This window comes from Oryzias melastigma, linkage group LG8 (assembly GCF_002922805.2).
Source record: "Oryzias melastigma strain HK-1 linkage group LG8, ASM292280v2, whole genome shotgun sequence".
Classification (NCBI taxonomy): domain Eukaryota; kingdom Metazoa; phylum Chordata; class Actinopteri; order Beloniformes; family Adrianichthyidae; genus Oryzias; species Oryzias melastigma.
In genome coordinates, this window is record NC_050519.1 from 19,302,420 (window position 1) to 19,317,064 (window position 14,645).

The window sequence follows — 14,645 nt, forward strand, 5'->3', positions numbered from 1 at the left end:
ATCTTTATTTCAATTAAGGATTTCCAACAAAGTCATGTATAACATAAAAAAAAAATAAACAGCCAAAAAAACCTGACTGAAAATACAACTATAAGATAGGGGAACACACTTTATATTTAAATTGATCTGACCAATATTTTACAAAACAGTAATCGTTACGATATGTGTAGATTTACAGTAATTATTACTGAACATTAGAATTAATAATACAATAAGATCTTCGAGTATAAATATGTCTATATTTGTAAGATTGTCCTGGCTGGTGGTGATTCTTTCTCATAGATTTAAAGTTCTTCAAAAACATTTAGAGTTTCAATCTTATTTTTAGAAGATTTACAAGTTTAATCTTTTTTTGTTTACAATTTCTAAAGTTTGAAAGTGGCAAAAGGTATATTTTCTTTCGACAAAAGTGCACCATCCCATGATTAATGTGTTTTGATAATAAAATCAATATTAGACAAAAAGTAGTTTTTAGTATGAAGAAAAAAACTTGAAGTTATTTGGAGTGTAACTCCAGTGAAACATCTTAGATGTTGCACACATGCTTTGGAATCCTAAAGGGAAATACATTTTTTATGATTTACGGGGTTTTCACATCAGCTCTGGGCTTCATTTGCTGTTTTTGCAGTGATTGCTGAGCCATTCTGGACTCATTTGATCAAAGCGTGCTTCAATAACAAAAAAGTAAAGTAAAATCCTAAACCGTTTTACATCTTCCCCTCTTCCCCATGAATTTAAGTTTAATAACATATTAAAAAGACATTTTCTGTCAAACTACTGCTCTCCAGATGCTCCTGCTTACGAAGCAGCTTTCATTCAACTTCATCTAAGTGCCAGAATGAATCCAAAGCAGCTTCATAGCATTCAGTTACACGAGAATATATCCTCTCTGCATGTGCAAATCCTGCAACATGTTGGACTGTCTTAGAGATCGTTCCAACAACTTGTGCTTCTCTGTGGTTTCTCACCGTTCTACCATCAAGTACACTTACATGTTTGCTCCATGACCCACAGATTCAAGTCAGAGGCGTTTTGTGTTTTCCTCCCAAACTCCAAACCTTTGGCAAACAGCAACACGACAAACAAGAATAAAAGCCACTTTTCAGGATTGTTTCTCTTGTCACAACTTCCACAACAAACAAACAAGCCAACAAGTTAGAGAGTAAGATTCTTAAAGTCAATAAATATTCTGGGTTTTTTGTACTTTTTAAATTAAGTTCAATCAAACAATTCAAATGTGCTGTAAAGATGAAGTGGATTCTCTCTGTGCTGAAATCATTAAGACTTCTAGTTCTGCTTTGACAAGCACTCTATCTACTGACTTTTATTGCACTTTGAATGTTTGTTTTTACTGCGCAGAAAAAAATCAAATCAGAAATGTGTCAGTGAATGATTTTGACCTTTTCCCATGAAGCAAAAATGTCAAAGACAGAGGAGGTCTGCAAGAATTCGGCTAAAAATATCTATTTGAATGTTTAAGTTTACAAAAAAATGTTTTAGTAAAACAGAAATCAAGTTAGTGACTTTCTGCTTTTCTGATGTTTTTCTTTTTAGCTTTGAAACCAGAATTTAACCCCTTGACACCTGAATTTATTTTCTTAATGTGAAAAAGAATTCACTTGTGTTTTTACTTTCATGTAGATCAGGAGTGGGTAAACCTTTTGGGCCACAATGGGTTTTCAAATTTGACAATTGTCTTTTGTAATCCATTTCATAAACGAAATAGTATGAAATCTGGACGAAAACCTACTTCAGTTTTGATTAAAAGTGTTATCAAAACAGAACATTTTGGTGTTTGTATTTCAAAAATGTTGGCTTTTGCAGTCACTTTAGCAGAAATTGCTCCAATGGGTAGATGTCCCTCTGAAATAAACGCAAATTTAGATAAATGCTGCTTTCATGTGGTGTTTAAATGATCAGAAAAATGACTTGAAAAACAAATATCAATGTCAGGAAAACAATAATCCACCATCCATAAGTAGAAACCAGAATTACAGGGAGAATAAAAAATGATTAAGGATTATTAATATAATTTATTCCAGTTTGGTGGGCCAGATTAAAGGGTTTGATGTAGTTTGCTCTCCCCTGATGTAGATCCTAATTGCAGTTAGATTTAGAGCAGAAGTGGTCTGATATTTGCATCATTAGGGATCAAGGGGTTGAAAGATGGAATATTTTACCTTTGTAAGGCTCTTTTAGGAATTCATTCTCATGTGCTGAATCTTGAACAGGAAATTAGATTAATTGACATCACTATTAAAGGAAAAACACATAAATGCAAATATAAAACACCGGAAAGGCCAAAGGGGTTTCAATACTCTCAGCACAGATCAAATCCAATGAAACTCTCATTTAACTCTGAGTATTATTTTCGTTTTTCTTCTAGGTATCCTGCTCACTTTTGTAAGTGACGGGATCAAGAGGAATGGCAGTCTGAAGGATGTCAAACTCCATCTGGTTGTTGTCCATGTCCAGGACACACATGACATTGTGGCTTCCTGAAGCCACAGTGGAGTTGTCGTGGAACATGTTGTGGAAATCCACTGAAGTCCTCCTCTCCTCTGCCCTCTCCATGCCGACGATCTGCGAGGAGTCAAATATGTCCTCCTCCTCCTCGCCGCCGCTCAGTGCCACCTCGTTCTCGTAGCAGAAGGCGCTCAGCGTTCGCTGGATCAGGTCTTGCTTGGATCTGAAAGGTGATGCGGGAGACGCGGCAGAGGAGGCTCGGCTGGCGGCTTCGTCTAGCTCCTTGGCGCTGAGGTGGGGCGTCGAGGGCACCTCGTAGGTCTTATGGAAGCGACTGTAGTCTACTTTGTAGCAGTCCCTGTCCTCGAAGATCACAGGCTCAAACCTGTGACCCCAGAAAATCTCCCTGGCGAGGTAAGAACTACGGAACTGGGTGGTCATGGCGGTGGCTTCCACCATTCCCTCCAATATGACAACAATCTCAAAGTCATCTGCTTCCAGATCAGCTCTGCTTAAAGTGTACAGAGGGCTGTCTTTGTCTATTTCATGAATTACAACCAGTGGAGACACGAGGAACAGCCTGTCTGTGCCTTCATCGTAGCCGACGTTGAGGTCCATCTGTTCCAGGGGGATGAACTCCCCTTCCTCTGTGACGTAGGAGCGGATGAGCTGTGCGCGGACGTGCGCTTCCACGATGTGGCTCTTCCGCAGGTTGCCCACCCTCCACATGAGGCAGAGCTTGCTATCGCGAAGGGTAATGACGGCATTTTTGGAAAACATGAGGGTTTGGTTCCTCTTCTTGGGTCGGGCCATCTTGGCCATGATGGTGCCAATCATGAAGGAGTCGATGATGCAGCCAACGATGGACTGTATCACCACCGTTATCACCGCCACAGGACACTCCTCAGTAACACAGCGCCAGCCGTAGCCGATAGTGGTCTGGGTCTCCATGGAGAACAGGAGCGCCCCCACAAAGCCCTGGACATGAAGGATGCAGGGCATCCTTTGAGTCTGACCTCCTGCTATGTACCCAGAAGATGGTCCGTGTAAGCTCCCTGCAAGCAGTCCGTCCCCTTTCCGTGTTGGGAGGTTTTCAAAGTCCCCATGTGCCAAGGAGACACTGTAAAAGATGATGCCAAAAAACAGCCAGGAGAGAAGAAAACTGATGCAAAATATAGAGAACAGGTATCTCCAGCGGATGTCCACACAGGTGGTGAAGATATCTGCAAGGTAGCGCTGCCTCCTTTCCTCCATGTTGGTGAAAACAACGTTGCATTGCCCATTCTTCTTGACGAAACGGCTCCGGATCTGGTTGGACCCCCTTGTCAGAACCTTGCCATTGTAGTTGTTCATCCCTCGTTGCTCCCGGGTGCTCGGCACGACAGCAAGGGCTCCAGACCTCCTCCTGCTGTCGCCTCCTTCCGAGTCAAAGTACTTTTGGACTTTGAGGGATCCCTGGCCGTTAGGTACTCCCAAGCTGGAGATCTTCTGCAGTTCGTCCTCAGGTATGATGTCTGACACAATGCTGTACCTGTTGAAAAGGACGGTCATCATCAAAGGGTGTTTCCTTTAAATTAAATCTATTGATCAATGACTTAAACTCAACTCCATCCAAAATCTCTTCATCTGGTTTCAGTCCAACACTGCTTCTTATACCATGAAATGAGGAGCAAGGGTTTTGTGTGACAAAAAAAATGCTCTGAAGATAAATCAGGTGCTAAAATCAAATTTGGTCAATCTCAAAGACGTATAAAATCACACACATTTAGCCTTTGTTGTGTTTTTATTATTTCCTTCATTTGTAGAGATGTTTTGTACAATCCATTCCACTTCTAGTGCAATAAAAAAAACATTAAATCACAAACTTTAACTCAAAACTGGTGGAGCTAAGCACTGGAACCAAGATCTGCTCATGTCTTGGAGCAAACCAAATCTTAATCTGAGGTTGTAGAGGAGGAAATTATACTCTGATTAAAAAAAATAACATCATAAGTAAAAGGTTCATAAAAATGATACTTTTAGGAATATAACTTTCAACCTGAAATATTTTTGTAAACTCTTTTCTTTCTATCTCTCATTTACTTTGAGGATTATGCATTAACAAGGTCAGTTTATCTAAGGATTGCTGTCATCACAGATTACAGGATTATATCTGAGTCAGTCTCAGTCAGACAACCTGTTTAGAAACAGACAGATGTTTCAATCACTTCATCATATGTAGATAATGTTAAGTTTAATCACATAACAATAATCCTTTATTAGCCCACTGCCATCTCAATGAGAGTCCATCCCTTCAGTACTTCACATCCCAACGGTTTAAACTCTTTGAAAAAAATTAACTCCCACACTAAACTAAAACAAAAGGAAATTCTAATAAGAGAACATTCTAAAGGCAAAAAATTGTTTCCTGATTGCCGTAGGATGTAAAGAGCGCAAATATTCTAGTTATTAAGGGCCTGCTGTTCCCTGAAGGCAGGAATTGTCTGTGTGTGAGTTCAGGACAGCACAGGATGGCCTTTCTGAAGATCTGCTTGCTGTAAATATCTCTGAGCTGCGCTTGACTCATCTAACCCAAATAACAAGCCCCTTCCACCGGGACATTTCATGACTAACACAGACAGCACCACAGAGACCTCTCAGAACATGGTTTTTATTTATTCTGAGTTAATTCACTCTGTTTTTGTTGTTAAAGCTCAACTGATCTGAAAATGTTTTGTCCTGAAGTGCTTTCTAACCTGTTGGATCTCCTTGTTCCCATTGCTACAAGGATCACCTGGAGGGGTCCACTGCAGGAGTCCAAACATCAGAGCGTCTCAGCTGAGGCAGGGTTTGTTCCTCTGCAACATAAAACAAGTTCCAGCTTCAGTCAGAAGTCCCAACCTGATAATAGGGGAAAAATATAGGATTTGATAGCATTATGATGGTTAATTGTAATTTTATTTGTTTTGAGCAACTGAGGACGATATACAATACAAGCAAAAACAAATTTACATTAAATGCTGATTCATTTAAAGCTCAAAAAGGAGTGGGAGGAAGAAAACGTATTTAATTCCACCCCTATCATACATAAAACAATAATATATATATATATATATATATATATATATTGACTTCCTGCTCATACAAAAATAATAAACATTTCAGGAAAGAAAAGTTACAAAGTTATAAGTAACAACTCTAACAATGGTAATATAGCACAGAAGATGGTAATGTTAAGGACACAGATATTGGCAATTTTAAATACACAAATTTATCAAACATAACACCAAGATTTGCTTCAAGTTAAATAAGTCATGAAAATGATCCACTTCTTGGTTTTTAACACTTATTTTAGTTTAAATCTGACTTTCTTTATATTGTCTTCTTTATTCGTTCTATAGAAAAGTGATTTCCTACTGACAAACAGATCAAAAAGATTCAAATATTTATTTAAATCCACCAAAAACTACAATTCCCAGAGCCCCATCCCTTCATATATGGTGTTGTTGAAAAGCTCAAAATGTCCTCTATAGATACTAAGAGGGTATAATTCCATGTTATGCAGTTGTTGGAAGATGTGTCCTCTACGGAGTAAACATTTATGTTGCTGATAGTCAGGAGGACATGAAACACCTACAAACTACATTTTCATATCGCAACTTCTGTGCATGAACATTTTAAGCTAAAAGGAGAGGTATTAGAAAGTTGGAACTTCATTCAAGCTAAATTGATCAAAATTAGGTTCTGTTTTAGTTTTTATTTAATTTCTTTTTTTTTAGCTACGCTTAGTTTAACATTTGCATTGTGCTGAGTCAGTAAATTATCTGAAGGGCTCTCCCCTGTCTGACCAGCTCTGTAGATAATGAAAGCATTGTGCTGTTGTAAAACACAGCAAAACCTTCACATTTGCTGACGTTGCTGTGCTGTAAGCCGTTTTAAGTGTGTGATGTTATCCAACAAGCTGCGTTATTATTAACCTTGAAACAAAAGGTTATGGAATCGTGGAGCTGCCTGTCACGGACATATTTGTTTATTGTTTGTTTTGATTTTTCTGCTGAGATACTGCAGGACGTGTGTTTATCAAAGTTCCTAATGGACCAGGAACATGGAAAAAACACAGATTTGGGATTTAGATTATTGAAGATCGTTGTTTGGGTATTACTCATTTTCTCAGTTTCTTTAAGTCGCTGAGATGCGGCCATTTGATCATGCACAGCTCCCAAGTTTCTAAATGGCAAGCAAAGAGAATCATAAAGTGTTTGTGTTCTTTGATGTACTGTCACTTTCCAACTGTTAGCACGATCCATGTCATTCCAGTAGATTCTGTGTCGTTATCTGGGACATAATTTCTGCAGAGCACCAGGAGTTGATTAGAAATTCACCTCTGAGTTGTGGGGAACACTGATGGTGCGGAGCAAGCCCGCCTCCATTTCCCATCATTCATTTATTTACATGCTAGTTTACAATTCCTCATTCTAGTAATGGGCACTTCGATTCTTTCTCAGGAGCCGATTCTTTCGATTTGACTCCTGGTAAAGAATCGGCTCTTTCGACTCTCGACTCTTAACAAAAGACTTTTTGCGGACCTTTATTTTACCATAACTTAAAGGGGCCCTACCATGAAAATTCTACTTTTTGAGGTTTTAAAAGCATTTTACTGTTCATTCCTTACTATAAAGAACCCCAAAGTGGTATTTTGATCCATTCATGCATTTAAGAGTAATCCTCTAAAAACCTGCACAGTCTGCAGCAGCCCCTCCCATACCCATGAAAACGAGCGGTTGGAAGCGTGCTGATGTAAGATCGATGCTAACGGCTCCCTCCAGGAAGAGTCTGCTCTGCCAGCCTCACCCCCAGACTAACAAAACCTTCAATTTTTCCCCTTTTCCAGTGATGATCAGCAAAAAAACTTTCATTTTAGATGCAGACTACCGTATAACTTCCAACTGTGTCCTGTCTTGAAGGAGCCGCGTGTGTGCTGTGAACCAGTGTAGCGCTGGCCAGGCCTACTAAAGGAAGATATATCACATATGCATCCATCTTTGACGAAGTTTGGATTATTTTCGTGGGAGAAATACAGGCATACTGCCACAGAATCTAGGATGACGTCGTGGAGCGGACTGCAGCCACACTCAGCGGCAGGCGGAGCTTCAGGAATCGAGCCGTTTTACTTCTGGGTATGAACAAACTCACAAAATATAACGAATATTCCATAAATAATTATTTTTAGTGGTCCAAAGGTAATATATGATCTTATATAGAGACATAGTTCACTCTGAAAGGCTTAAGAGAATCATAGTAGATACAGCGAGCTTGTGGCCCACTATTTTTATCTCTACATTACTGCTACAAGCTTTTTTAGGCATTATTTTTTGGTCTGCTCCTAATTGAAAAGAATTTGAACAAAGAAATACTCTGAAATCCAATTTAAAATTACATTTATTTACATATGTCCCCCATCATAAAAAATGCCACAAGAACATGTTGCTTATGCGTAATCAGGTCATCGTAAATGAGAAATTGTTCTCAATCGACCAACCTGTATAAATAAAGGTTACAATAATGTTGAAGCACAATTTTGATAGGAGTGGGTCTTTTAACACTCTCAAAATAATTCAGGATAACCCTTTGGGGTCATTTGGACATTCTCAGGTGAGCTATTTAACATGTTACTTGCAGTTCTAGAGGCTGCTGATGTTAAGTCCAGCCTTTCAAACCCTGATTCTTAGCTTTCTTAAGTAATTTAAACATGCAGGAATATAACTGTCAGATCTGGGTCTATAGAGACTACTTTAGCTCAAATTGTGCTCCATAAACTCTGTAAGTTATACGTTCACTTGTCCACTTTTGTCGTGTGCTCCCACCTCCTGCTTCATAGACTTCCACCTGGTTGTGGAATAATTCCTCATATTAATTATATATATTTCATATTAAATGGAGCAGCAACTTTTTTTTTGTTGTTGATAAAGATTACAAAACAAACAGGAAACAAATGAAAGACAAAAACATCACAATCCGGTTAATGTTAGTTGCCAGGTCTAGGTGTTCTCAACGCAGGCTAGTCGCCGTGGAAACAGCAAATAAGAGGTCTCCACAGACAGAGGTGTTTGGGATGGAGGTGAGGTGCAGCACAGTTTAAAGTGGTGCTATTAGATGAATCAATGGGGAAGAAAGAGATTTTGAAGAGAGCGATGGTGCAAAGGTCGCTGACACAACAGCTCCTTTCGCTTTTAAATATATTCAAATGACTCTGAAGTGGACACACTTGGAAAGGTGTTTTTGAATCTGCAGGAGCAAACAAGTGAAGGTGAGGTCAGTGTTAGAGAAAAACACTTCAGCTACCAAACCTTTTAATGTGACTTGGTTTATGACAGGCACATAATTCAGTGCTTTTCAGTGTCACTTGGATATACTTGAATTATTTGGTTTAATTATGTTTAGACATAGAACGAAAATGCTTTTGTCTGCTCTAAACTCGAATTTATAATGTGTAGATTTTAAAAATCCGTCTCTGGAGTTTTATGTTCAGCTGAGAAATGTGTAAAAATGTTATAATCAATGTGTGATTTGAAAATATTTTTTTAATAATATATAAAATAAATTCATTGTTATTGGTGGTTTGATTTGTGCTGTAAGTCTTCCCTGCATTCACACTGTGGTATAAATTTGCTAATGGCACATTAATGAAGATTTTTTTGCTTATTTTACCATTAATATCTCCAAGGTTTTGTCAAATTCAAACTCAAATTGTATATGTCTCATACATATACATACTTGGTATAATATGCAGTGAAATGTCACATTGTACTATGTATGTATATGTATGTGTCTAAACTGTTTTCAATGATAGGAGTCCCCAAATGTTTCAAGAATTCCTTAATTTGATTCCAATAAAGACCAACTTTGACACATCCTGTCGCGTTTTGAATGTGATACATCCAAAACAATTACCTTTATTAAGTTATTCAGTCTTAAGCAGTCCAAACAAGTAATTATTGAAGGGGGTCTTAATCAGTTTATTCAAAACTTAAAAGAAATAGTTTAGAAAAGACTTCCCCTATTGGAAATAATTAAAAAATATATATTTCTCATGTTCTCAGAACTCTATTATTCAATTGTCTTGCTTAACTTTAGAATAGATGTTTATTATTTTTCAGAGTTTAACTATGAATCTTCATATAAACTTGTCAAATTCTGTCTGATTTGTTCCTCTTTTTTATTTTCTCTTTTGTTTTTTTTTTCTTTTTATAGCTTTGTGTGTTTGCTTCACAAACAGCCCGAATTAAACTAAAAGATTATCTATTTTCTGCTCACATTTTTATGTTAAAAAAACGTTGCAACTTTGTTATCCATTTTCCTTTGACTTCTTGATTTTTTTGGTCAAACTTGAAGAATGTGAAACTAGTTTCATTTATTTGCAAGAATATATGATCTATGATAGGTTAAACTCTTTATCTTTTTTTTTTTTCCATTTTTGCTTTTCTAAAATACTCCAACTTTACATTTTCTTCTCCAGGGTCTTAAATCATTCATAGCTGGGTGTATCAAAAGTTTCATAACAGACAATCATCCTTCAAAATAGGGTTTAACCAGCATCTTTAAAGTATATTTAATATTAAACATAGCTTGTTATTTTTTGTTGCACGTTTTAAGCCATAGTACATTTTAAAAATTGCTTTTAAACTGTCAAATTTTTACTAAACAATACATTTTTTTCTAGATTGACACAAAATGATACTTACACTGAAGAAAATTCTACTTGTTTGTTGCTTGGTTATGATAAAGAAGTCCACTTTCTCTTTCCAAATCAAGAATCCCACATTCAAAAGTTTTAGAGAACCTAAATCTCTCTTTTCCTTTTAGTGAATTTTTGGAATCTTCCCTCAGTTTCTTCTTTATTGCAGTGGTTCATTCCATCCTGCTTGTGTTCCTCTTGTAATCCCTCACTGTCCTCCTCTTCCTCCTTCACTGATTATAATCCTGTCTGTGTACTTCCCTGAGTGCGCAGACAGACAGGCAGGCGAGTATGCACCCTGGGCAGAAAATGCTGCGTCAACCCCCCCTGCAGAGTACAGGTTTTGGATGGATGGAGAGGAGAGAAGCTTCAGAGCGAATGCCTCTTTGAGCTCTCTGAGCTTGTGTAGGTGTTGAATAGAGCCTGATGTGCTTCCTTTGAGTCACGAGTTCTCAGAAAGTCTCATCAAGAAACAACAGAAATGGCAACAAGTGGGAGCAGGAGGGAACGAAACTCCTGCGTAAGGAGCTGCTCCTGGAGTCTGGAGACGGTTGTCACTGAACATATCGTTTTTTCTCCTGATGGTACAAAAGCACATCACTGAATGCAAGATAATAAGGCTCTGGTAATGTCGAATGATTCACACTTGATTTTTCCTTCATTATGTGAGGATATTTCTTAAAAAAAATATTCTCCCTTAAAAAAATCTTCCTAAATCATTGATAGAAACTCCAGGAGGCTTTAAATGATGCTTCCAGATTTCTGATCAAATTTCCGATCATTTGCTGACAACTCGAGCTGTAATAAATTCCTTTTTTTAATTTCATTTAGTGACAAAACATATCATTGAAACTAAATAAGCATGAAACAGTTAATAAATGAAAAGGAGCATAAAGAAGAAAACTTATATTATCCGGTATTACTAAAAAAATAAATCAAATATATCAATCAAGGAAAATAAAAATGATCCTAACTTAAATATTAAGGACATATAAACAAAAATACATACACATTTACATAAACATTTGTCTACACAACCCTCATTTAATTCGATTTACTTACACTAGGTCCAGTGGCATTAACTACATAAGTTATATGATTTTTTTTCTACATATTATCTCTAACATTTACTTAATATCTCCCTCTTGATAACACTTTTAAAGGCAGTAATTGTTTTCTATCTTTAATTTCCTTGTCCACTTTATCCCATATGTTAGGCCCGTATACTGAAATAGATCTCTCCAACACTTTTGTTCTAAATCTTGGTTTTCTGAAAATATTTCGTGTCCTTTTAGGTCCATGTGTCTTTGTCTTTTATTGAATTTAACTTGTAAATTGAGGGGTAACCATGACCTGTGTGCCTTCTACGAAAGTTATTTTACTTTTCTGTTTGAATTGCAATCGACTAAAAACTTTCATCTTATTGGTTTCATTCAAAGTGATGTGATTCAATTTTCAATTTTCTTATTCAGAATCTACTGGAATGATGTTGATCGTGTTAACGATTGAAAAGCGTCAGGTGTTAAAGGGTGAACAGTGTCTTCTCTAGAAGTCATGTTTCAGGTCCTTCTACAGGATTTATGTCATGGTTCACATAAAGACATGTAGGTGTTCCAGAGAAGTTCAAGGTGGAAGTGGGACTGGACCAAAAATCAGCCTTGAGTTCCCTCGTTTGCATAGTGATGGACAGACTGACAGGAATCTGCATCTATGTTTGCAGATGACATTATATTCTATGGTTGTAGCAGGTGAAGGAGAGGTGGAGGTTTGTTTTGGACAGGAGAGGAATGAAGGTCATCCGCAGCAAGCAAAGTATCTATGCTTGAATGAGAGGAACTCAACATGAATGGTGAGGTTACAGGGAACATAGTTTTAACCCTTGGTTCCCACGGTCGGAGCACTTTTTGTGAAGTTGGGGCTATTAATGACATACATTGTAATAAAAGGCGGGTTATCCAGTGAACCCACTTCTCATGGTTCGACCTGCTACTTCCCTCTCCAACTACTAGAGGGAACGCTCACCTGAGTTCTAACATCACCATCTGCCCTCTCCAGGACCCTGATCATTACCAGCTGTTCTCCGTCTACTCATCACCACCACAGTATTTAGTCTGGCTTCTCACCTGAGCTTGTATTGCCCTGCATGTATTCTGAGCCTGTTATTTCTATGCCTGTCTCTCTGTGTCCTGACACCTGCCTGCCTCCTCGACTCACCTTATCGCCCGTGTCCTGACCTCTACCTGTTTATTGACCATGAGTGAAGATGTAATAAAGCAGTTTTTTTTTCTTTCCAAGTTGTAGAGAAAAGGATGCTTTTTTCTGTCAGAATCTCTCGGAATAGAAAAGTGGGTGTAGCATTTGCCCACAATGCATTTATGGAGAAGCAAGAGTCTCAACTGTGCAAGAAGTGATAATTTCAAGCTAAAAATGAGAAACAAACTGCAAAAAAAAAATGACACCAAAGAAAAAAGTGATCATATAGCTTGATTTATTTCAGCCTTTTCAGGATTAAGTAAGTCATTTTTAAAAAGCTGTTTTGAATTTTTAACTACTAAAAGACACTTTTTTTTCAATAGCGGACTGAGGGAAAAGGGAAGTACTGAAAAGCCTCAGTTAAAAATGAATTTCACAGCATTTCTTAACAACAAACCAAAAACCATTGTCACAGAAAGTTCAAACTTTTCCAACATCCTAGAGGAACATGACCATGTAGACAGACAGACTGTATTAATAGCCTCTAATCAGGCCTGAGTGTCAGATTAGGTCCCGTAACCTTTTCCTCAGCTCACACCAAAGGATGTCCTCTATCCTAAACGGTTGTTCCTCTCTTGGTCTGCTGCTCAACCTTCGTCCTAATGATGGAGAAAAACCATCAACGTTTATCTGAAAAATAACTCATTTGGTCTCTTCTTGTTCATTACTGTTTTCTTAAGAAAAAACTTTTAGATTTTAGATGATACCAGCAACAAATGGAGCTGCTAAAATCTGTAAAAGTTACCAAAACTAAAATGAAAGCTAGTCAATAAAAATAAAAATGTGCTGATAGATTTACATCATTTCATTTCAAGGAAAGATGCCATAGAAAAAATAGAAATGGAAGGGGAGAAAGTAGGGGTGTCAAAGTTAATACTTTGTGTACAACTTTGCAAAAAATAATATGAATGCAACATGTTATAACATGTCTGTTTTAATTTGTCTTTGTTTTGAATACGACTTTGTCTTGTCTTGAGAATAAAATTCTCCCTGAAACATGGATTTAACAGTGTATGTGTGTCGGATTCTCATTTATTAAACAACTTTGTCAATGAGTATGCTTTTCTTTTTGACAACTATCGTACCCCATAGTTTCAACGGTTCTACCATTAATTTCCAATAGAGTGGGAAAAAAACTGTTGTGGTTGAATGATTGCACAAGTTTAAGAGTTATAAAACTCCAGTCTGCTGAGTGTTTTTGATAGTTTTATCTGTGAAGGAAATTGAGAATTTGGTTTTAAACATGTTCTTGTGGCATTTTTTGATGATGGGGGACATTCATTCATTCATTCATTTTCCTGACCGCTCCGTCCCTTTCGGGGTCGCGGGGGTGCCGGAGCCTATCCCGGCTGCTGATGGGCGAAGACAGGGTTCACCCTGGACAGGTCGCCAGTCCGTCGCAGGGCGATGGGGGACGTATAAAGTAAATTAAACTAGAGTATTTATTAATTGAAATTGTGAATGAGGTGCAGATGAAAAAATACCTGAAAGAGATTGTATTTAAGTTGTAAAAAAATACACTGGGTGGATCACAAGCTTCCTGCTCCACAGTGAAACTGGGAGGCAGAGGGAGGCGAGGTTGTGCCAACTCAGAAGCGAAAAATGAACTCTACAGAAGCTACGTCCTATAAAACGACAGATAAAAAAATAAATAAATAAAATCAGCAAGATCATAAGTAAAATACCGTTAGAAGAAGGTTTAATCAATTGCTGAAAAGATTATCAAAGTTGATTTTTAAGGAGTTATTGGTGTCTACAAAGGGTACAGAAGGAAAAAGAAACAGGAGCTCAATAGTGGGGATGCTTCAAAACATACACACAATATGTAAATGAATGAATGACTGGTGGTATGGTGGTAACGGTTGTGAAGCCAAAACTTCATATTTCCTGCAGTTTGTCTCCCCCTACTGTTATATCAAAGAATTACACCTCACAAATGCCCTGCAGCTATGTTTTCCGCGGTGTCAAGGGTCATTCCTACATCCAGTTCCACCGGTAATCAATCTTTCCCTTCAAAATAAAAGCATAGCGTCTTTCAAGGCTCAAATTTCACCAAACAATTGCGCGTTTCTCTGATTATTATCAGAAAATAAACGTTTAATTTGAGATGTGAACTATTTTAATTGCATAAAACTCTCAACAGAAGCCTAACAATCAACTGTGAACAACAGCCGAATCCTTAATTATAACCGGAAGTAGGTTTCCTTGTGTC

The 14,645-nt window shown here is 37.6% G+C and overlaps 1 protein-coding gene across 1 annotated transcript; it reads right to left on the reverse strand.

Moving 5' to 3' along the window:
- Positions 1–1,860: 1,860 nt before the first annotated feature.
- Positions 1,861–5,288, reverse strand: LOC112146827 (ATP-sensitive inward rectifier potassium channel 12). Its single transcript, XM_024272842.2, has 2 exons — positions 5,202–5,288; positions 1,861–3,997 (listed from the first exon to the last, which is right to left on the reverse strand). The coding sequence occupies exons 1-2, from the start codon at positions 5,222–5,224 to the stop codon at positions 2,383–2,385; spliced, it is 1,638 nt and encodes a 545-aa protein (XP_024128610.1). The 5' UTR covers positions 5,225–5,288; the 3' UTR covers positions 1,861–2,382.
- Between the last annotated feature and the right edge of the window lie 9,357 nt (positions 5,289–14,645).